The sequence below is a fragment of the Polypterus senegalus genome, chromosome 15 (genome assembly GCF_016835505.1).
Source record: "Polypterus senegalus isolate Bchr_013 chromosome 15, ASM1683550v1, whole genome shotgun sequence".
NCBI classification, from domain to species: Eukaryota; Metazoa; Chordata; class Cladistia; order Polypteriformes; family Polypteridae; genus Polypterus; species Polypterus senegalus.
In genome coordinates this window covers 114,701,768-114,726,808 of record NC_053168.1, presented here as the reverse complement: position 1 = coordinate 114,726,808, position 25,041 = coordinate 114,701,768, and the positions used below count along the sequence as shown (strand labels likewise).

General features: G+C 39.0%; 1 protein-coding gene across 4 annotated transcripts in view; it reads left to right on the top strand.

Annotated features, from left to right (window-relative positions):
- LOC120515805 (cyclic nucleotide-binding domain-containing protein 2-like) overlaps window positions 1-24,852 on the top strand; it is a 45,956-nt gene extending 21,104 nt beyond the window's left edge. For 2 of the 4 annotated variants that reach the window (XM_039737122.1, XM_039737124.1), the window contains 8 exons: window positions 1,085-1,223; window positions 4,219-4,330; window positions 7,110-7,359; window positions 8,466-8,610; window positions 14,233-14,298; window positions 18,554-18,714; window positions 23,984-24,203; window positions 24,686-24,852. In XM_039737122.1, the coding sequence (XP_039593056.1) occupies window positions 1,085-1,223; window positions 4,219-4,330; window positions 7,110-7,359; window positions 8,466-8,610; window positions 14,233-14,298; window positions 18,554-18,714; window positions 23,984-24,203; window positions 24,686-24,832 (1,240 nt within the window). In that variant the 3' untranslated portion in view covers window positions 24,833-24,852. Of the gene's footprint in view, window positions 1-1,084; window positions 1,224-4,218; window positions 4,331-7,109; window positions 7,360-8,465; window positions 8,611-14,232; window positions 14,299-18,553; window positions 18,715-23,983; window positions 24,221-24,685 lie in introns of all 4 variants that reach the window. The other 2 variants (XM_039737123.1, XM_039737125.1) reach the window with 2 other exon arrangements.
- The last annotated feature ends 189 nt before the right edge of the window (window positions 24,853-25,041 follow it).

Below are 25,041 nucleotides of genomic sequence, written 5' to 3'. Positions count from 1 at the left end.
TCAACCCAAGAAAGCTATTTTTGCCTCTTCAAATAAAAGGTGTACTGACAAAGATTTCATGAAAGCAATGAACAAGGAAAGTGAAGGAGTTTGGAATCTGAGACAGATGTTCCTATGAATGACTGATGCCGAGATTAAGGAAGGTATTTTTGTTGGACAACAAATCAGACACGTCAGGTTCAAAGATCTGCTGGTGAGCAGGAGGATTCACATGGAAGACATTCAAGGATGTTGTTGAGAATTTTCTTTGCAATTACAGAGCAACAAGCTATGTCCAGCTGCCTGACAACATGCTTCAGCCATCCAAAAATGTAAAGTGGAACATGTCCCTAAAATTCATCTTCTGCTTTCACACTTCTATTTCTTCCCTGCTAATCATGGTGCAGTCAGTGACAAACATGGTGAAGGATTTCATCAGGACATCGCAACATTGAATAAAGCGGTATCAGGGCAAGTGGAATTCATCCAGTGCATTTAAGACTTAAGCCAGGAAGCACTTCTTTACACAAAGAGTTGTGGGACTCTGAAACAAACTACCAAGACATGAATTTGAAGCAGAATCCTGGAGAACCTTTAAGAAGACTCTGGATGAGACATTGGGACAGGGGCAGCTTAGCTATTAGCTAAACAATGGGCTTGATGGACTGAATGGTCTCCTCTCGTTTGTCAAATTTCTTTTGTTTTTATGTTCTTTTATCAGTGGTGACCGACTATTGTAGAACACTGAAACAAGAAGTGTCAGATGCTGGGTACAAAAGAGAATCAGCAGCATGACATTTTTAGCTTAGTCAAACTAATGTAGTGTGCCAGTATTATTAAGCGATTAAACACACTCAATTGAAATAAAAGTTCACTTCATGTTTCTCCAAATTCTGACGCAAATCAGTCAATATGAAATTATATTTTTTTTCTGCTTGACACTGTCTATCATAATCACTAAATATTTTCAGGAAGCAAGACTAATAAAAAAAAATGGCTGGACAATTAGCTGGAAAAAGTCATCACCCAAGCAGCACTTATCTATATTCTGAGTTGTGAATGTTATCAAACCGTATGGCCTACTTTGTGTTTTTTTTTTTGGAAGGTCTTTGAGTCTTTTCTCCAGCTGGTCAGACAAGAACCTTGAGATGTTGGCTGACCATTGCAAAGCAGAAGAGTTTAACCATGGACAGATCATTGTGAAGGACAGCAGTGAGACCCGCAACATTGTTTTTGTTACAAAGGTAATAGTGACTTTGAATAGTCTTAGAATTTAGGAAGCACGGTTGAGTAATTATTAAATTCCCTGTATACCATTGTACTGTATGTATTGTACTTTACATCTGAAGACATTACTGTATGACTTATTCTCCAGTCAGAGGCCTGCTGGGTCTTTCTTTCCTGGTGGTCCATTGGGTGTTGATTATTTCTGAAATCAAATTTTGGAAAATTAGTATGTACACTCACTGAGTAAATTATTAGGAGCACTAGACTAATACTGGTTAGGGCCTCCTTTTGCTTTAAAAACAGCCCCAGTTCTTAATGGCATGGATTCCACAAAACATTGGAAGCATTCCTTTGAGATTCTGGTTCATGTTGACATGACTGCATCTCACAGTTTCTGCAGATTTGTCAGCTGTACATTCATGCTGTGAATCTCCAGTTCTCCCACATCCCAAAGGTTTTGTATTGGATTCAGGTCTGATGACTGGAAAGTCTACTGAAGATCACTGAACTCATTGGCACGTTCATGAAAAAATTGTTTGAGATAAATTCTGCTTTGTGACAAGCTGGAAGTAGCCATTAGAAGATGGATCAATAAATGAAGGGATGCACTTGGTCAGCAACAATACTGAAATAGACCATGGCATTCAAGTGTGCAAAGAAAACATTCCCCACATGCTGACATAAGGCGGGTTGGATGCTCAGATTCATGATGTTAGCACCCTGCCATCCATATGCCTTTGCACAAATCAAGATTCATCAGACCAGGCTATGCTTTTCCCATCTTCAACTCTCCAGTTTTGGAAAGCCAGCTTGTTCTTGGTTGACAGCAGTGATTGTAGCTCATCCGCCTCAAGGTTTGACGTGTTGTGCATTCTGAAATACTTTTCTGTTCACCACAGTTGCATACACTGTGTGCACAATTATTAGGCAAGTTGTATTTTTGAGGATTAATTTTAATATGGAACAAACACAGTGCTATCAGTCAATCCAAAATGTTAATAAACCTGAAACCTGAATGTTTCACAACGGAAATGTGAGTGTGAACATCATCAGGGGAATACATATGTGCACAATTATTAGGCAACTATTAGTGTGAAGATTTATTATGCAACTAAAGGAAAAATGAAAATTTTCCCATCTCACTTGTTTATTTTCATCTGTTATAGTGAGAATAATAAACAAACACCTCAAAATTTACAAATAAACATCTCTGACATTTCAAAAAAAATCAATCAATCAATCAATGACCAATATAGCCACCCTTCTTTCCAATAACAGTCCTAAGCCTTTCCATTCATGGAGTCTGTCAGTTTCTTGATCTGTTGATGATCAGCTTTTTGTGGAGCAGTGACTACAGCCTCCCAGACACTCTTCAGAGAGGTGGATTGTTTTTCTCCCCCGTAAATCTAAAGTTTAAGAAGTGCCCACAAGTTCTCGATAGGGTTTAGGTCAGATGAGGAAGGGGGCCATGTCATTATTCCTTCATCTTTAAGGCCTTTACTGGCTGGCCACGCAGTGGAGAACTTCGATGCAAGTGATGGAGCATTGGCCTGCATAAAAATCATGGTCTTCTTCCTGTATCACTGTTTGAAGAAAGTGTCTTCGAAAAACTGGCAGTAGGTTTGGGAGTTGATTTTGAGTTCATCTTCAATGCAAAAGGTCCAACTAGCTCATCTTTAAAAATACCAGCTCATACCAGTACCCCACCTCCACGTTGGAGTGGAGCTCTGTGCCCATTACTGATCCACAGGTCCATCCATCTGGTCCATCAAGAGTCACTCTCATCTCATCGGTCCATAAAACCTTTGAAAAAATCTGTCTTCAGATATTTCTTGGCCCAGTTTTGACGTTTCAACTTATGTTTCTTGTTCAGTGGTGGTTGGGTTTCAGCCCTCCTTACCTTGGCCATGTCTTTGAGCACTGAACACCTTGTACTTCTGGGCACTCCAGGTAGGTTGCAGCTCTGGAATATGAAAGTACTGGAGGATAATGGGTTCCTGGTAGCTTCACGTTTGATTCTTCTCAAATCTTTGGCAGCTAATTTGCATCTTTTGTTCTCAACACGTTTCTTGCGACCCTGTTGACTATTTGCAACAAAATGTTTGATGGTTCTGTGATCACACACCAATATCTTAGCAATTCCAAAAGTGCTGCATCCCTCTGAAAGACTTTTTACAATTTTTGACTTTTCAGAGTCAGTTAAATCTCTTTTTTGGCCCATTTTGCCTGAGGAAAACTAGCTGCCTAATAATTCTGCACACCTTGATATAGGGTGTTGATCTCCTTAGGCCACACCCTCCCTCATTACACAAATACACATCACCTGACGTGCTTAAATCCAATAAGCATTCAAGTTAATACAGCTTGGAGTTGGAATATACGCATTAAAAATGATGATATGGTCAAAATACTCACTTGCCTAATAATTGTGCACACAGTGTAGTGCGGTTAACTGAGCTACTGTAGCCTTTCTGTCAGCTCAAGCTAGTCTGGTCATTCTCCTCTGACCTCGCTCATCAATGAGATATTTCCATCCACAGTACTGCTGCTCACTGGATGTTTTTTTTCTTGTTTTCACAGCTTTTTGAGTAATCTCTGGTGAGTGTGGTGAATGAAAATTCCAAGAGATCAGCAGTTGCGGCAATACTCAAACAAGCCCATCTGGCACTAACAATCATTCCACGATAAAAATCACAGAGATTATAATTTTTCCCCATTTTGGTGTTTGATGTGAATATTAGCTGAAGCTCATTACCTGAATATTAATGATCTTATTCATTGTTCTGCTGCCACATGATTGGTGGATTACATAGATAAGCTGCTGTACAGATGTTCCAAATAATATGCTCAGTGAATTTAGATGACATATTGCCATGGGTGCCCTTCAAATTCTGCAGTGCCAGTTTATACACCAAAGCCACCTGGAAGGGCTTGGCTGTGCCATATATTCGGCAATTTTGAATTTTGTTTCAATAGTCTCTTGATTTTGCATTTTCTTACCCCTCACGCCAGGGTCGGTGTGATGTGCTTCGATTGGTCATTTTAAGCAAGTGTCCATCCTATCACAAGTGGATTCGGCTCCAAGAGACGGTGCTGGGGAAATCCTTACGCTGGAGATCATTAGGTGAGCTGGGATGGATACTGAATTTACTGAATTTCCTTTTGCTTTCATTTTACTGTCTTGTGTGTGTTTTACATGCTAATTTGACAGGCTTGCCCATATTAACATGGACACCTTGACTGTGGCCAGCAGAATGCTGATGGATATTGTTTACAAAGTGCATTTGAATTCCACATGGTGGTACAAGGGCCTCATTAAAGTGCAGAAAATAATGCATAAGCATCTCCAAACGCTAGGCTAAAACTGGATCCAAATCAAATATTTCTGAATCACATAACCTAATCTTCATCCACTCCAAACAAACACACGGAGATAGCTTCATGGATTTGAAGCCCAGCAGTCGTCACTGTCAATATGAAGTTTGCTTGTTCTCCCTGTTACTCTGTGTCTTTTCCTCTATAAGTACTGTAGTTTGGTTCCCACATTCCCAAAGATTTGCATGTTCAATTAGCGGCCCACTGTGTTTGCAGAAATATGTGAAACACGTTCTAAAAAAAAAGATATTTTATGATATTTTCACACTTAGGGAGGTCAAAAACAGTGGTGGAAATTTTCATGATTACATGCATTACCTTGATTACGTGCAAAGTAAAAAGAGTTATAGTCATCTAAAATCATAGAAAAAGTGTTAGTATTATATAATATCTGTTGCAATTAATTGCTATAGGTAAAACAGCATTTAGCTACATTTAATTATGATAATGATGGTGGAAATAAAAAAAAAATCATAAAATTAAATGTAATACCAGGGACACGACGGGGACGTAGATGCTTATTGTTCCCATTACATCTTTATATTTATATAGTATGTTCAATGTTTACATGTTATTGTTAAAATGATGATGTATAAATTAATATAAAATGAATAACAGTTGTTGAAAGAATATTCTTTATATTGAATACAGTTTTTAATATCATTTACACATTTATATTTCCATGATACAAAAATCTGGATGGTTGTTTAAATAAAATATTGGTTGAGTAATTCTTCTCAAATATTATATCTGTTTGCTTTTTATCATTATAAATATCTTTACAAAATTTGAATCATCCATCCATTATCCAACCCTACAGGGTCACGGGGGTCTGCTGGAGTCAATCCCAGCCCACACAAGGCACAAGGCAGGAAACAAACCCCAGGCAGGGCGCCAGCCCACCCCAGGGTGCGCACACACACACACCAAGCACAAGTTAGGATCGTCAATGCACCTAACCTACATGTCTTTGGACTGTGGGAGGAAACCGGAGCACCCGGAGGAAACCCAGACACGGGGAGAACATGCAAACTCCACGCAGGGAGGACCCAGGAAGTGAACCCGGGTCTCCTAACTGCAAGGCAGCAGCGCAACCCACTGCACCACTGTGCCACCCAAATTTGAATAATCTTTCTGTAATTATAACCATAGTTTACTTTGAAATTCGCGAAAGTATTAATTTAAAGTGCTACTTCTGGTTAGCAGAAGTGGCCCAAAAGTTGATAGGATTTTTTAGTTTTGATATAAAGCAGGTGTACAAAATCTCATTGACCGAGGACAAAGCATTTTTGAATTATTGTGTTTACACACAAACACACAGACAAACATTTTCATACTCAGGAAAGTCTAAAACATCAAGATTCATCAAAATCTCAAGGTCAAATTTTTTCACAATTCCTATACTTTATATTATGTATACGAGAAAGTAAAAATACAACTTGGAGGTGAAAAATAAATATCAGAATTGAAATCTCTGAGCTCAAAAAAACTCAAAATAGAATGCAGGATTGGCTGAAACGGGGAAAACAAGACGTTAAAAATATTAGCAGAAGTAATCATAACATCATAACAAAACTGAAATTCAGAAATCAGCACCCAGAGCAAGAAATGTGTTACTAGGAAGTCAATAACTGAAAAGCAACTAAGAAAATTGCTATTTGCAAAACTCAGATAGGGCCAAACCACTGGAGGCGTTGCTTAACTCCTTTATGTAATTGACAGCCAACCTTGTGACCCTTGTGGCCACAACCCTGGCAATCAAGACCCACAAACTGACAACAGGTTCACAGATTAGCAACATTCACAGAAAATAAAGATGATGTTGACGCAAGATGCTAAAAAATATTTAACTTAGTAAATTTATTTTAATTAAAAAAAAAGAAGAACATAATCCTCAGGTCCCAAAACCCCTAATTGACCTACAGAGTGAATCAGTTGATGCAGGGTGATTTAAAAAACAACCTATTAAAATAACAGAAAAAGCTGATTAATAAGAAAGTGACAACATAAAACTATGGCAAAAATATAAATACAGTACTTCTAAACTTCTAAAGAATGCAAATCTCACTACTTCTCATATTTAATGTAGAATAAATGAAGAAATTAAAGACAACCTACTTAAACAATGAGATCAGTTAGAGGGAATATGTCTCACTGGCTGTGAAACTGGTGTCACAAAAACCTACAGTTACAATGGGGCCCCGGACTGGGATGGGAAACTGCAGCTAGGGGGTCCAAAGGTGTTCCCTCAGTCCCCAGTATTATAAAGTTATTACTGAATTCAGAGTCTAAGAATTTGTTTAATTCCATGATTTTGATCATTTGGACACTCATGAGTATGACTGGATTGTTTCACAAAATCCACTCAGGCATTACCCAAAGAGGTCAGACAATGTGCATGTAAATTGGGGACTTTGTAACGAGATGTATATTTTGTCAAATTCTAACTATCACAATTTTTTCATTGCATAAAGACTAACAAGGTCTGCTTCAATTAAAACCATTCATGACACAAATGTCACTTTCAGAGAATGGAAAGAAAGATGGTCCTGATCTCCGAGGGGTGACTGGCAGCCCACTTAGACATATTTCCTACCAACAGATGGCAGCTCATCCTAATGCCATAGGGCACAAGTCTCACATCCCAGGCAGCAGGCAGTTGACACCCAGGATGCCTTTCCTGTCCAGTGCCTCAACAGTGACCCAGTGCCACCCAAGTGTCCCTACGCTACTCATCTCAAACACTAATGGAATGACAGAACACGAGGAAAGCATCAGGTAGGGATATTTTTCTTTAACAAAAATCCTTTATGAGAAAGAGCTGCTCAGCACTGGGGCTACAATCCATTTTACAGAGTGCACTACATGTAGGAAATAAGATGCCCTTGACTGTCTATGTTGTCAGTACAGATAGTCTCATGGGGCCAGTTGAGATTCTCAAACAAGAATACATGTCTGGGGACAACCCATTAAAAAATTTGTAGTGGATAGCAGTAAAATTCTGCTTTGGATAAGCTATACCAACAGGGTTTCCTCCTAAAATACTTAATTACCTCCAGTCTGTGCATTTTAAACTGCTGTCAGGGTTGCAGTGATAGAGCAAAAGATAAAGACAAAAGACTTAACGATGACAGAAAATGAAAAGTTAAAATTGCTGTTATTCATTCCGGAGCTCAGTAACACAATGCAACTGAAGCTTCATTTGTACGTTGTAATGAGCACTGCAACAGTGGAGACAGACACGCAGACACGTAGACCACTGTAGCTACTGGGCCTCTGTCTGCTATGATATCTTTCTGTCATTTTAACTATCACATCACTATATGATATAACAACAGCAAAAATAGTTTAGGTGAGAATTGTGGTCTATGGATATTGTGTCATTGTGATATTTCCCTTTTCTTACCCTTTACTATTTTCTTCAGGGATAAGTGTACTCATCAGGTTCGTTACCGGGTTGGTCTACTGTCGCACCTTAAGATTAACACACTCATGCATATAGTTACATCTTGCCTGAAGTAGGGGCCTGAGTTGTCTCAAAAGCTTGCATATTGTAATCTTTTTAGTTAGCCAATAAAAGGTGTCATTTTGCTTGGCTCTTTTCTACAAGATCAGGCAGAAAGGGAGCTTTCTTCACCACCTCCATACTATTAGCACCATCTTACGATTTACTAAACCTATTCAATCTAACTACAGTATTTGTCTCAAGGGACTGACATCCAATTCTGCATTTTTCTGTACAAGGCAGGATCCAACCCTGGACAGGGTGGCAGTTCATCACAAGGCACACTGCCTCACACTACTGGCTGGGCCAGTTAGCCACCCTGAATGTTTTTGGGGATGACGCTGCCAGCTCTGCTCACTTCTTCCTTGGTGTCTCCCAGCAGGGCTCTGGACCTCCTCCACACACCTCCGTCCCAGAGAGAGCTGAGCAAAGCCACTTCAAGTGCTGCAGAAGGAGAGCTGCCCGACAACATGAAGGCAGCTGTCTACCTACGAGTGGATGTGTTGCGGCCTGGCCAGTACTTTGTGAGTCCCTTCTTTGTTCACATTTCACCTACTTGGCCTGACAGGTTTATAAATGAATGAGAACAGAAAACCACTCTTGGCAAAACAGGCAGATGGGACAGGAGTTACTTTTAGCCATATTCATTGTTTGCTAGTATTCTTGATGACAATTTTTTTTATATGACCTCCATAGCTGAGTCAGACACCAGATATCAACCCAATTTAGAATTTGTGGCTGGACTTGACAAAGGCTGTTCATTCACAATCTCCATGCATTCTGACAGAACTTGAGGAACTTTGCAAAGAAGAATGGTGAGAAAATCGCAGTGTCCAGATATGCAAAGATGATAGAAAGGGACCTGAGCAGACAGACTAAGGGCAGTCATGGCTGCCAAAGATGCATCTACTGTTACCTCAATTTGTGTGGATGGTCTGCTCAAGGCAGATTACAGCTCTGGTATACTCTTCCCATTTCTTCATGACTGATTTCACTGGACTTCAAGGGATATTCAGTGACTTGGATATTTTCTTGCCTCCATCCTGTGACTTTGCTTTTCAATTCCCTTTTCGGTGAGTTGCTTGGACTGTTCTTTTGTCTTCATTGTGTAGGTTAGGCCACCATACTGACTCACCATGGGCTGGACCCTCCAGATAAGGTGCATTTTTATTAACTGAAACCCCATACTGGTGATCTCCATTTACCTAATTATGTGTATGTGACAATGTGCGTTCAGCTCCAGGCTCCCATCTCCATTTTGTGAGCTCTTGAACCACCGGTAATGTCACTGGATGAGCTGGACAGTGAGACACAACGAAGCAAGGAGTTTGTGCAAAAAGTGCTACAGTGCTTTATTAAAAAATAGTCAAAACCAAAAAGTGTTCAAAATAAAGTGCAGTACTCAAATGTCCATAAATAAATAATCCATAAAAAACATAAAATCTCAAATGGTTAAAACAAGGCTAAAATAGCTGCAAGCATTGGGGCTACACCAGCCAGACACAGCTCCCTCCCAGCCTCTTCAGCCCATTCAAGCTTTACTCAGCCAATGAGACTTCAGCCACTGCGGTCCTGTCTCTACCGACCCCCATCTTAGCTGCCTCCATCGGTGTCAGCTAGACCGCTCGGAGTTGGTTGTCCTCCCACCTTCCTTCTTGGGCACATGGTCGTCTCTCAGATCCCTAGGGCGGACTCCTCCTCGATTGTTACCCATTCTTCTATATAGTCAATGGGCACGATCCGTCCCTTGAGCACCGATCGCTCACTCTATCAGGGACCCTCAACCATGCTGACCTTACTTTTACTCAGCTGGCTGGCTCGTCCATTGTCTTGCACTACCCTCAATGCTGCACTCTCGCTCTCCAGTCTTTTACAAGTCTCTTTTCTTTTTCCATTTCTTTTTTCCTTCTGCCTTGCGCTTCTTCTATTTATTACAGGGATGTGGCTCAGGTGTGGCAATTAGTAGCTCCCAGCTTCAATCATGGATGCACCCGGGAACCGCTCCGGCCACACTACCATGCCCCTCTTTAAGCCACAAGTGCGCCGATCATTTATTTAAAAACTGCCTTTTTTGATCTGAGCTGTGGATCCGCTATACCACAGTGTGCCAGTGTTGAATTAGGTTTGTCATATTAAAGGGGGTGAATACTTATGAGATTGTGCAGAGGTCACTTCTCACTTTGACATTAAAGTGTCTTTTTCTGTTGATCAGTATCAGAAATGCCAAATTACAGTTGTGCTTGAAAGTTTGTGAACCCTTTAGAATTTTCTATATTTCTGCATAAATATGACCTAAAACATCATCTGTTTTTCACTCATAAAAGTCATAAAAGTAGATAAAGAGAAACCAGTTAAACAAATGAGACAAAAATATTATACTTGGTCATTTATTTATTGAGGAAAATAATCGAATATTTGTGAGTGGCAAAATTATGTGAACCTCTAGGATTAGCAGTTAGTTTGAAGGTGAAATTTGAGTCCGGTATTTTCAATCAATAGGATGACAATCAGGTGTGAGTGGGCACCCTGTGTTATTTAAAGAACAGGATCTACCAAAGTCTACTCTTCACAACAAGTTTGTGGAAGTGTATCATGGCACGAACAAAGGAGATTTCTGAGGACCTCAGAAAAAGAGTTGTTGATGCTCATCAGGCTGGAAAAGGTTACAAAACCATCTCTAAAGAGTTTGGACTCCACCAATCCACAGTCAGACAGACTGTGTACAAATGGAGGAAATTCAAGACCACTGTTACCCTCCCTAGGAGTGGTCGACCAACAAAGATCACTCCAAGAGCAAGGCGTGTAATAGTCGGCGAGGTCACAAAGGACCCCAGGGTAACTTCTAAGCAACTGAAGGCCTCTCTCACATTGGCTAATGTTCATGTTCATGAGTCCACCATCAGGAGAACACTGAACAACAATGGTGTGCATGGCAGGGTTGCAAGGAGAAAGCCACTGCTCTCCAAAAAAACATTGCTGCTCGTCTGCAGTTTGCTAAAGATCACGTGGACAAACCAGAAGGCTATTGGAAGAATGATTTGTGGACGGTTGAGACCAAAATAAAACTTTTTGGTTTAAATGAAAAGCGTTATGTTTGGAGAAAGGAAAACACTGCATTCCAGCATAAGAACCTCATCTCATCTGTAAAACATAGTGGTGGTAGTATCATTGTTTGGGCCTGTTTTGCTGTATCTGGGCCAGGACAGCTTGCCTTCATTGATGGAACAATAAATTCTGAATTATATCAGAGAAGTCTAAAGGAAAATGTCAGCACATCTGTCCATGAACTGAATCTCAAGAGAAGGTGGGTCATGCAGCAACACAACAACCGATCCTAAGCACACAAGTCGTTCTACCAAAGAATGGTTAAAGAAGAATAAAGTTAATGTTTTGGAATGGCCAAGTCAAAGTCCTGACCTTAATCCAATCGAAATGTTGTGGAAGGACCTGAAGCGAGCAGTTCATGTGAGGAAACCCACCAACATCCCAGAGTTTAAGCTGTTCTGTACAGAGGAATGGGCTAAAATTCCTCCAAGCCGGTGTGCAGGAATAATCAAAAGTTACCGGAAACGTTTGGTTGCAGTTATTGCTGCAAATGGGGGTCACACCAGATACTGAAAACAAAGGTTCACATACTTTTGCCACTCACAAATATGTAATATTCGATCGTTTTCCTTAATAAATATATGACCAAGTATAATATTTTGGTCTCATTTGTTTAACTGGTTCCTCTTTATCTACTTTTAGGACTTGAGTGAAAATCTGATGATGTTTTACGTCATATTTATGCAGAAATATAGAAAATTCTAAAGGGTTCACAAACTTTCAAGCACAACTGTAATTCCATTGCCGTTCAATTTTGTTTAACAATAGAATGTGAAAGCTTCGTAAGGGTTGAATACTTTTTATAGGGACTGTGACATGCACTGACACACCGGACCAAGTTGAAAATCACCTTCCCTTATCCCCCCTCTTTACATTCACTTGTAAAGATCACAGATATCTCTCCATTTTGCACCTTCATATTTGTGGCCAGTTCCATATGCTCTCCCCTCTTGCATGCGCTTTCTCAAGGCTTCTGATTCGTGCCAACTCCTTGACCTCTCTCAAGCATGCAGGGTCCCCCAGCTCCTTCCATTTCCCTGTGGGTCTGATAATCATGGCCATGCCACAGGAAGTCTAAGTCCTGGAAAGTGTTGTCAGGAAAGATATGGAAGAGAGACTACAATATTTGTCACTCCACATAGCTGATGCAATCCTATCTGTAAGGGCTTTGTCTGCAATTATGCCGTGTTGGCCACTGCGGGTAACGGGTACCTGGATTTATGAGTGCTTTGGTCTGTTGGCTGCTATGCTATCTTTTTATTATTGGTAGTGCCATTTTACTTTTTTCAAACATGTATTTGAAAAAGCTACACATCTACTGAATATGCATTAGCTGTATATATCACAAAAGATTGAAGAGCTCTGAAAACAGATGGATGGAGTAATTAGCCAGACTGCTAATTTAGCGCTTGAAAAGGAGACATATGGAGTACAAAGCAAAAATGAAATACAGAATGAGACTTTTAAGGGTGTAAAAGGAAGCACAACATATTAGGACTCTTTTTAGAGCCCAAAGAGCCAATTTCACATATGAAGAACTCTTCATAAAATGGTTTTGTCAAGCAAAAAAAAAATATCAACACAAACCAGTAAAATTCCATTGTGGAGCTGGAATTCTTAAGAGGGTCTGTATTCAGTCAACTACTGGTCTTTGTAGGATACGTTTGGTACTTTTTAAATCAAAGTTATTTTGGCATGGTATGGTATATATTCATTTGCCATGTAAAATTGTGTTCTCACAGTTTATAATGAAGCTGAAGGGTACGAGGGTCAAAAGATAAAAAAAAGGTGCTTAAACTTACCAAATATGTCCATATTTCAAGGAAAGAATGTTATCAGTTATTAATCCACATGCTGAGATTGCACATACTGTATATTGTAAAACAGTGAATTCATTTTGCTTTACAAAGAAAAAAAAAAGTAAACTTTTTGTGATATTTGGCCATTTCTAAAGGAAACAGGCCCTGCACCTCATCTCACTGATTGCCAACCCATCACAAACACACACACACACATGCACAATGCCTTTCACACTAACCTGAAATTTGAATCACCACTTCAAACTATCTTAGTGGCTTTGTAAATGTGTTAGAGTGAATACTACACTAAGACGAAGAAAGACATAAAAACTCCACACGGACAACGACCAGGCACATGATTCACACCCTGATGCTAGAAGCACTTCTAATGATTGTTCTACGTTGTCTCCATACATGTTACTCATCTCTACAATATTCAGTTTCCGAGTAGACGACATTTCCATTGTTAATTTGTCACCATTGTTGTCACTTTAAATAGGTTTGGAGGTGCAGTTGGCTTCAATAATGAGCGATCAAGAACACAATTTCTTTTCCTCTTCAACTGCAAGTAGTCGTCCTCAGAGAAATGAGTGCTACAAACTAACAGGGCCATCTTCGGTAGGTCTTCCAGTCGAGTGTTCACATCCAACCTATGTACTACAAGCCATTACGTTTAAGGTATCGTGAGTACCACAAGAAAGTCGATGGAAACTGCAAATGCTTTGTTTCATAAGTTTTTGTTTATTTCCTGGATTTGCACATTTTCAAATCATTTTCTCAAAAGACATACAAACATCTCCAGACATGTGTTCAGTTTCTGTGCTGATCAACTTCTTGATTTACACATCTAAACTCTACCCCTGGCAGCAACTGTGAGCAGACAAGCGAACATGAAACATATTCAAACCACAAGAAAAGTAGGTACAAGAATCTGAGATAAAATAATTATTTCTAGTTTCCTTTCAATATCACAAGGGTGCCCCATAAATGCAGAAGGCATGTTTTCTTAACTCAAAACTTTTACAACTTCAAAGTGGATGTATTTAGTAAGTTTTAAGTCTTTTCTATTCACCTATGGACCCCACTGCAAGAACAGACAAGGAATTTTTTTTCATGTATAAAAAATGCATCCCTTTGGAACACAACTTAACGTGGCAAATTAACATATAGCATGACTGCGAAGAAATAACTTCAACTTGAAAACACCAAACTTATCTTTTAAATATTTCTTCTTTTTTACAGAGGGCCCTGGACCTCGACTATGTGGAAAGTTGCCTGGAAAAAGACGGCAGGCATCCATCTCAGCAGGTACTGTGCACGTGTTAATGGAAATGAAGCTGCAGCCCACCTACTGTTAAACAGGCCCCTGTGAGCACATCATGAGGGGTGATGGCATTTCGACTCAATTTACTGAATCGTATCTGTCAAACTACTCATTTAAGTGAATCAAATCTTTGATCATTTCATTTATAGTTAGCAAGAGAACTACCATCAGTAGTTCCATGGTCCCTCACTGATTGCATCATAAATATACAATTTAATACTCTGTGCATTCATTTCATACATACTGTACGCATGTATGTATAAATTATATAATTATGAATATTGCTTGTTAATTTAAACGTAATTCATTTTCGCTAAATTTATAATTATATTTCTTTATATATAATATGCTACCTTGGCTCTCCATTTATTTGTCTAGGATTTTAAATTGCCTGTAGCTCGCAAACCATTTCACCTATAGACTTGAAATTTGATGATTGACCTCCAAGGTTATTCCTTTTTTTATTTTTATTTTATCTTATTGTAGAATCAACTCTCGGCAGCGGGCTGCAGGGCGGCCGTGCGACGCATGCGTACGGGTACGATTCTCATCCCTACCACCTTCGCCGTCACTTCCCCTACCTCTTCATATCTTGAATCATTCTTGAGGCAGATAGAAGACTTACTTAAGTTCTAGCTTAAGTGAAAAATTAAAGAAAATGCACTAAGTAATTACAACTCAAACTCTGAGTTAATCAGTTTTAACGTGAAAAGATGCTGACGAAAGAAAAGAAGAAATGGGCTGCTAGGGTGGATGAAAGAAGAGCTGCACAGGAAGCAGCAAGCGCATCAACCTCTGAGGAAATGAATGCTAAACGTACAGAGCAAGAGTATGAAAACTATGAATGCTCAAGTCAAGTGTATTCACTTTATTGTGCAGTGCGCCGTTACTGGTAAATATATAATTCATTATATATTAAAAATGATAACTCATATATCATTGCCCTGTTTCTGTACACAAAACATGAGAATACATTTAAAATGCATAATTAAAATAAGATGTTACATTATAGAATCACAAAGTGAATGAGATTTGTGAAGCTCGTAATGATTCTTTCAAATGAAAAAGAATCATTAGACTGATTCTTGGGTAGTGACTCTTGAGTTGAGCCTCATGAATCAGGAACTTTATACGTCCATCAGCAGACCTTTACATCATAAAGAGTCATTCAAAAAGAACAAATTGTTCATGATTTGCACATAACTGATCATGAGGGGTGAAATCCAGCACACCACACACAGAGGAAGACGCCAGTACATGAAATATTCTTCTTTTTTTGTTCTGTTTAACACTTTTCATGGCAAACACCTCCGAAATTTCAAACATCTCTCTGCTGCCCCACAGGGTCTGACTATTTCAGGTAATTTTCCTGTATGCAGTGCTGCCACCTGGTGGCTCAGACCACCATTGTTGTTCCCACGTTGAGGATGTGCCTAAAGGATCAGAATGTTTGCCTGTTTTCTGTTACTACAAACACCTTGGGTAACACATTCGTCCATCTTTGCCAACACTTGTTTGCCTTCCTCAGATTTGCATTTACAGATTTAAAACGGCATTGCTGCTAAATAAATGAATGTAAATGGAATGACACAGCGGCTTCACAGCAACAAGGACTAGCATTCAGCCTCCATGAATGTCACTGACTCTGAAGAGTTTTCATGTTCTCGCTGTCAATCCATGCAAGGTTGGTTACCAGTTCTCGATCCTGGGGATAGGTCTCCCATGAGTCTAAATTTGATTAATTGGATGAGACAATGGATGGATTGATGTTTTACAAAGAAATGTGCTATAAAAACACACAAATACATATACTGTATACATATACCCTGATGAGCCAAGTCTCTATGGCCACGACCATGTGAAGTATAAGACACTGACTGTCTCGTAACAACAGCGCATGTCAAGGTCAAGGATATATTAGACAACAAGCTGACATTAGGTACTCGAAGTGTTGAATGCAGAAGATAAGAGCCGGTGTAGAGACCTGAGTGACTTTAATAAGGGCCAAATCGATAAGGACACATGACTACGTCAGAGCATTTCCAAAACAGCAAAGCTTATGGGGTGCTCGTGGTCCGCTGTAGAAAGTACCTACCAACAGTGGTCCAACAATGAAAAACTACAAACCTGCAGCAACCATCAAACGAGCAGCCAGGACTTACTGATCTACAAAGGCGATCATGTCTGGTACAAACCATCAAAAAAGTTACTGTGGCACAAGTCACAGATTATTTTTAATGATAGAGTAATGTGTATTAAACCCTGTTGCGTATTAGACTATGTAGCTGCAGCCCAGTCAAAACCCATGCCTACATCAAAAGTGCCAACAATGAGCATGCAAGCATCAGAACTGAAACTTAGATTAATGGAAGAAAGTTGTCTTATAAAATGAATCCCCTTTTCTGTGCCTTGAGGTGGTCAGCCAGGTATATGTGTGTTATTTAGCAGGGGAAGAAATGGCACCAGGATGTACTGTTAGAAGAAGACAAGCTGTTGTAGGGAGAGTGATGCTTTGGGTAATGTTATGGTGGTACACCCTTGAGCCGAGAATTACGTGGACATTAATTAAATAGGTAAAACCTATCTAAACATCATTGGAGACCAAGTATGTCAACAGCATCAGTTTCAGAAACCACCTTCCTCATTGGAAGTGGCATCTTTCAGCAGGATATTGCACCCTGCCACACTTCGAGTGGTACTTGGGAATGGTTGAGGAACATGATGAAGACTTCATGGAGTTGCCCTACTCTCCAAATTCCCCAGATCTTAAACCAATTGCCCATCTATGAGATGTGTTAGAGCAACAAGTTTGATCCACAGTGGAGTTAGATGATCAGCTTCTAACATCCTGGTGCCACATACCAAAGGGACACCTTCAGAGGTGAATGGCAGGCTGGAGCTGTTTTGGTGGCACATGAAGAAACATTAGCATTTTAGGCAGGTGGTCATAATGTTTTGGTTTATCAGTGTTTATATTTATATATGTTAATAATTAATGTATCATTCTTTTCTGTTCTATTTCTACATTAGCCCTCTAAAATGTTTTGTATCATCAATTACAACACATTAATTTGCAGTTTTATAAATGGCACGTCACTCTCTTTGTGATTGTCAAAATTTTCTTTACGCATCTCTTTAATTGGAATATTTTCAGAAAATGAGTAAGTTGATTCCAAAAATGTACATACAGTATACAGATATATTGTGTGATTTGCAGCCAGGAAGCAGTCGGGAGGAAATGTTTTTCATAATGGAAATAAGAGAAAGAAAACCAAAATATGTGAGCAAGCTCCAACAGAAAAGATGCCAACAGAAAAGATGCCAATTCAAAATTAGCCAACAGAGCTTTCGGCTTTTTCTTGTTTCTTGGCTTTGTGGATCTTAACAGACTCGAGTTCTGGTTGGCAATCCGACACCACCTTCCTGGGTCACCACTTTATTTGGCGGAGTGACAGGAATGGACGGGACTTGCTACAAATGTTATTATGACCAAGCAGGAGTGCCCTTGCTGGGTGTCTTCTCTGAGTTGTCACTGTTAGTGACAAGTGTCCCTCTTGCTACAGAGTGTTAGAGCTTTCCTCAGTCGAGCTTGTCAGGGGACTCCTGAATATACATGCATGACAATGGGTGGTAAATAACGGTTTAAAGCAATGTATGCAATGCTCCTATGCCCCCTCAGAGCCCATATGATGGGCTTAACTTTATATATAAAGTATGCATTGCTATCACCCCACAGGGACCCATGCTTCCTTTTAGAGGAAGAGGTTTAGTTTCTGCATGAGAAAGCTTCTATGTGGATTCTGATCATTCCATAGTGTTCTTCTGTGGACAACACTTCCTTTATGCACTGCATCCCAAGGGCAAGTACTTAGATAACCTATTGAATATAAATCATTTAGCTGTGGGTTCATTCCAGACTCATGCTTGTGGTGGACTCCACTCTATCTCACATAGCCCAGCAAAAAGTGAGTTGGAAAACAGCTGGCCCTGCAACCCTGACCTGGAAAGTGCGTTAGGAAATACAAAGGAAAAAAACAAAGAAATGGATGATCATCATAGGATTGGCTGCTCCAAAGGACCACATAGAAGGTCAAAATGAACACCACATCTGGCTTTGATATGTAGTCATGTAATGCCACCTCTAAATTACAGCTTGACCAGATCTCAAGCAACAGACATCCTTCTTTGAGGTTCACTTCACCTCCTGTTGATTCCTCTCATGTCCTTGTCATTCATTAGGGTCTTGGCTGGGCGATGTCCCCACAGCATACAGATTCTCGTGCAATGGTCATCATCAGCCAGGGATGTGAGATCATTAGAGTGAAACTGGAAAAGTTCTGTGAGATGGTGGATACCGAGACACTGGAAAAGCTAAGAACGGGAAGTCAACCTTACCCCAGGTACTATAACAGCTGATAAATTAAAGGGTACATCACCTCACTGATGCTGCTGGCCATCAGAGCTGACCTAGTGGGGTGAATTTGCACTATTGATGTGTGGAGGGGAGGGGTATATGTACAATTACACAGTACTTTGTACACAACAAAGTGTATCTAGTCCATGGCTGACCTCCAGTCATTATCGGAGGTCCCATTCCCAACATTAGTCATATGGGGATGCACTTTTTGAGATAAATTTCTAAAATCCAAGAAATTCCTACTGTATCTTCATCATCACCAGATAGTCACTTTTGAGAGAAAATTATCAGTCTAGTTGTTTAAAGATGCAGACACATTCTCAATGTAAAACTTGGAAAACACAGTAACTTTCCTGAATTAAATGTAGCATTCTTTACAATAAACTTAGGTACTACCGTGCCCCCTCTGCTTGACGTCTTTGCAAACCTGTCTCTACTATAGATGTAGACTTTATATGTTCAATGGAATGAAGTGGCAATTGTATGTATTTTTTTAGAAAATGATTTGTTAATGTACATATGGATATTTTTAAAATGATACAGAAGTACTGTAAAAATACTAGGTAAACATGCAGACCTCCAGCCACATGTACTTCTCTATTTTTGTCATTCTTGTGTTTCGTATCCCATATCTGATGCAAAGCAGGCAGCCCTGCTCTTCTTCTTCCTATTTTTGTGTTCTTTGTCACATCACAGGCCCCTGTAATTTGCTTGACTCTCAACAGGTGTTGCTGGTCTTTTTTTTCTTTCTGTCAAGTCACTTTGTTTGCCCATCACTTTAATGTAAGAAACCCAAGAGCACAGATCACTTTGCCACTACCTCAGTTGTTTTTTGACTTACCAGACCATGTCAGGTCATTAGCTTTTGATCAACACCAAGATCAAGGTTCTAGGCCCAGTAGTTCCCAAATAATTCATTGACCGACTGAAGGTACTTAGCATTTTATTTATACATACATTTTTTCCATCAGAATTCCAAAACTGAAGAGATTAAATAAACTTTACATTATTTGTACCGGTAACTATAGCAATTACATATTTGAACTGTTCTGAGAACCTAAGGAAAGTGGTCTAGTTTAATTGGAAATGCTAGACTGTTCACAGATTCATGTTAATTCTAAACCCAGAAACCTTATAGAATTCCTCCATCAGATTCAATTTATGCGGCAGTGTGTTTCCATGCGCCTTAACAACTCAGTTATTCATGAAACCTGGTTTCTTAATTGTCACATAAACCCTTATTCCATACAAAAAAAAAAAAAAATAGGTTAACAGATTGATTTCACCACAAATAACCCAGTTATGTCACCATGTGTGCATGTTTGCTGCACTCTGCTCACCTGCTTAGCTAAGCACACGCTTTTAACAGTTACAGGTAAAAATGTCCACAAGATAAATTGAAATAATCTCTCTCAATATTTCACAAATTGCTACATTTATGTTGATACTGAACTGAACAAGCAGAGCTAAGTTCAGTAGTACAATCTTGGGAGCAGAAGAGAATGGCTTTAAAAGTAACGAACATTAACTAGTCTGTTTACTTTGTAAAGAAATGTGTAATCTAATGCAATACTTATTTTACTTAAGTAAAACCTGCATTATCATCATCTTGTGAGGCAAGAAAGCACACATACTGGGTCCTTTGCAGGGCTCAGTCACACAGCCAAGCAGAAAAACATGAATGTGTGCAATCCAGGAACAGAAATATATTAATAAAGTGTCAGATTAGTTTTCAACCAGCTATCTGCTATACTGTAGATATGTTGAAACAGTGTAATCGAGTGATGCAGTGGCCAGTGCCCATAACAATCAGGCCAGAGATGTAAAAAGGGAATGGATGTTATTTACTTCACAGTACATTAAAGACTAAATGTGTTTATAAAGCACAAGAAAATTAACTAAGGCTTCGTGGTTGTTTTCAGATACATAGTGGCCGATGAGGACGTTTAACCTTTTTTTTTTTAAAAAAAAAAACACACTTTAATGACGTCAGAGCACTTTGTCAAAGGAGTACTCCAGAAGATTAATGGCGCATGTAAACATGGATTTTTACTAAACCAAGTTCCTGGGTTACTCACCTTATACTGGTTATGTGTATGCATGTAAATGCACTGAATGATGAACATACATCAGCAATGTTCAGAACCACGTAATCAACATAAAGAGACTTTTTTTTTAAATGCTAGCCTTACAATACCCTTAATCTCTGGCTTTTTGTGGAGATGGAAAGCTAGGGGTTCAGTAGCAACTGTAAAGAGAACTGGTGATAAAGAATCTATTCTGATTTTCTGTTCTAAAGTAAAATAGTTAGAATTTAAATTATTTCTACAAACAATGAATTCTGGGTCAGAATACAGGAATTAAATACATAAATATGTTAGATCCAGACAAAAAATAGCATAGCACAGTGAGCATATATTCTCATTCAGCTCAATCAAAAGCTTTCTCTGTCCTAAAAGATATCAGGGATACATATTGAACTACTGCAATTACAGTTTTAAAATAGATACCCGCCTGTAACTAACTAATTCAGTTTGGTCACAGGATATTACAGAAGGGGGCACTTTTTCGTCTCATTTTGCTGGGATCTTGACATCTTAGCTCAGTAGGGAGACTGGTCTCTAGAATGTACAGTGGATTCAAAAAGTGTTTAGCCCCCTTCACTTTCTGCACACTGTATTGTGTTCCAGATTTATTTATAAAGAGATATATTTGCCATAATTGGCCCATCAATCTATACTCAATAAACCTTAATGACAAAGTGAGACAGGTTTTCAGAAAGGCTTGCACATTTTTAAAAAATCAAAAACTAACATCTCTTAATATTTAGAAGTATTCAGAATGTTTGCTGTAGCACTTAAAATTGTGCTCAGGTGCATCCTGCTTGTTTTATTAATCCTCGAGATGTGGCTAGAACTTGATTGGAGCCAACATGTGGAAAATAGAACTGATCAGGCGTCATTTAAAATGACAGACAACTTTGTATTTAAGGACCTACAATTCACACTGCATGCCAAGACAAACACCAGGCCATGAACATCAAGGAACTCTCTGTAGACCTCTGATGGCATAGATTAGGGCAAGGGTATAAAATCATCTCTAAAGCTTTGAGTGTTCCCAAGAGCACAGTGGCCTCAACAATTGTGAAATGGAAAAAGTCTGGAACAACCAGTGCACTTTGTAGAGTTGGCTGTCTAGCCTAACAGAGAAACTGGAAATGAAGGGCCTTAATGAGGAAGGTGAACAAGAACACAATGGCCCCTCTAACTGAGCTTTAGAAGTCCTATGCTGAGAGGGGAGAGCCTGTCAGAAGGATGAACAGCTCAGCAGCACTCCATTAATCATTTATGGTAGGGTGGCAAGGCAGAAGCCACTATGTTTCAAGGAAAGCTCTAAGGAAAAGACAAAAACTGATCTTGAGAAAGAGGCAAGCGACATCTTGCTTGGAGTTTGCCAAATGGCATTTAAAGCCTTAATTTTTTAATCAAAAAGCATAGATGTGAAAGCATGTGTTTCTTGACCAACATTTTTAAAACTTCAGCTTACGACATTTAACAAGTCAAGAATATTACATACTTTTTGCTTTGCGCCCTCCCCCACCATAACCTATTGTCTATGGGGGACGAGCAAAAGCTTTATATTTGTCAAAAATTTTGATCCCCATTTTTCAATGGATCTCAGTGTTTTAGGGTCCCGATACCAAAAACATTGATATATCGATGAAGGGGTTGTGTCTGTGTGTCACAGTTTCTCGAGGTCAATCTAGAGGTAAAACGGCTGGACGGAAAAATATCAAACTCTAAACATAAGCCTGTTATGTGATTAGTTATGTGGCCTACAGGGGTGCTGCGAAATATTCCAACATTAGACATCTTTTGCAAACGTAACAAATCCAAAAATAATTCAATATATGGAAATAATACCACCGTGATAATAACAATATCCAACTCTTTTTCTAAGTTAAGTGTTTCGCCTGAGCTATGACCGGTTTAATCCTAATAAATTTATATGTCACTGACGAGACCGAACAGTATTGTTTTCAGAACATAACTGAATGAACTTATCCAGATGAGTATGAGTCACGAGAATAGGTTTGTTCCATTCATGATGCATGAACAAGTCAGGGCCATTCAACGTGTATCACATGGACGAAATTTGTATTTTCTGATTGTTGTTTGTACTCGTATATTAAAATTTGTGTCTGTGTTAATTATTTAAGGTTGAACCCCCTCCATATGGTGTTGTGATGAAAATAGTTTTTATAGGTTGTTGTTCTTATCCTCCTAAAAATTGACAAGCTTTTACTGAACTTTAATTGGCACACTAGGCCTGAAAATGAAGAGGATCCACCACAAGTGAGTGGCAGGTGTGTGAAGAAGCAAAAGTGCGCTTATGTGTAAAAAAATGTAATTTGCTCAATTCAATGTAATTTATAACGCATGAAAACATCAACAAATATTTAATTTGAATCGGTCAGTGTAATAGTCAACTAATTCAGAAAATTGGCCTTTTTTCAACCATATGGTGCACCTCAAAGAAGAACCGATTACAAACTATTCTAAACATTTGTTATAATTTATTTACTAATCGCACCAAGCCACCAACTGTGCACTGCAACTGTCAGGTATGTATTATCAAACTATAAACTATATTATGATTTAACTTGGGGTGCTGTTGAAAAACCTTGATACATTAAGTTCGCTGTGAACAGAAAATGTTTGGGAACCACTGTGTTAACAGAAATAACAGTAAAGTGATAAAGGAGGATAGGTAAATAAAAAAATGAATGCACAAGTAAAAATGAAATAGAAAAAACAGGTATAACAACCACAATCTAGTAAATTATTAAAATACAGGAGATGAAGCTGAACATATAGAACCTGAAAGGTTTTTGATGACCTTACTGCCAACTGGACCAGGGGCTTGGCCAAAGTCAAACATATCACAGCTATTGCAAAAGGCACATCATAGCCTGTGTTTGTTTTGTCTTTATCCAGATGTCAATGTAGCAAGCCATATTGTGCTACTCTTTTAAGCTTAAGTGAGTCTTTAATTATTTTTTTTTAGGGGACATATTGCGCTCTGTGATGTAGGTACACTTAGCAAAATATTTGAAATAACCCAGTAACAACAAAATTACTGCTGCCGGAACAGAGCACTCTCAAGTATGACCAAGTTGATTAAACAAGAATGAGCATTTGAAGGTAATGGCTCCTAAAGTAAACGGTTTCAACCTTTTGTCTGTCTTGCAGTGATGATAAACTGTGTCAGGTGTTTCTGGAGCAAAACCGATGGAAGGTCTTTAAAGGAGACTTATTAACTGCTGTGAAGAGAGTGGGGTGTGGTGGTCGTTTGCCCCAGATAGACACAAACAGTGGCCTGACCAGCCGGAGAGGTGAGAGGAACAACGCATGGGACATCAACCATAGGGGAGTACTGTATCTGACACAGAGTGGCCAAAACAAGGAACAGGTAAACACATTCCAATGGTGAGAGTCCCACATTTTAAGATTAAGCAGATGCTTTACTTTTACTTTTAAAGTGCAGAAAAAATGTTACCAGGAGACAATCCACCTCACAGTAAACTTTAAGTGCAGCAAATAACTAATCAAGGATCCTGTAGTGTGATGGTCATGTCTTCTAGACTTTATCTCAGATTTGTGTAATGCTTACTGGAGATTAACATTAAGCCTAACCAATACCTAGGCATGTGACTGCTGCGTGTATTTTTATGAAATTATTAAATTTGTTGCAATGGATTAATGGTTCTCCAGGGTGTCAGTGGTTGCTAGGTTCCGTTTTTTAAAACCTGGTAAAAATTAGCCATTTTTGGGCAAACATTTACAGAAATTTCTTTAAAGCCAACGAAAATAATTTTCATTTAAAAAGAGAACCTCTTGATAATTCTGAACATTAAAGATTTGCACCTTTATTATGTTCTTTCTCATACTCAGATCTGGGCTGTCTCCTCAAGTTGTGACTCAACTGCATCTTCCACGGAGAAAGATGAAGAAACTGAGGCATCTTCTAGAAAGGAACCAATTCGGCTGATACACAGTATTGCACTCCCAAAGCTTTACGGACACACCAGGATTTACTAAAAACCAATCGGTATCACAGCTTTCCTCAGGCTAACCAAGTTTTGTGAAACATTTGTGTGCATTGTTAAATACATACAGTACATGCAATCATCATTCTACCTGGAATATTCATATGGACAAAAAATATCAAAAAGTGCATTTTTTTGGCTGTTTACACTGCAGAAAACTGATGATTGTAGTTTAAATTTTTTTATAAAACATATTAAAAA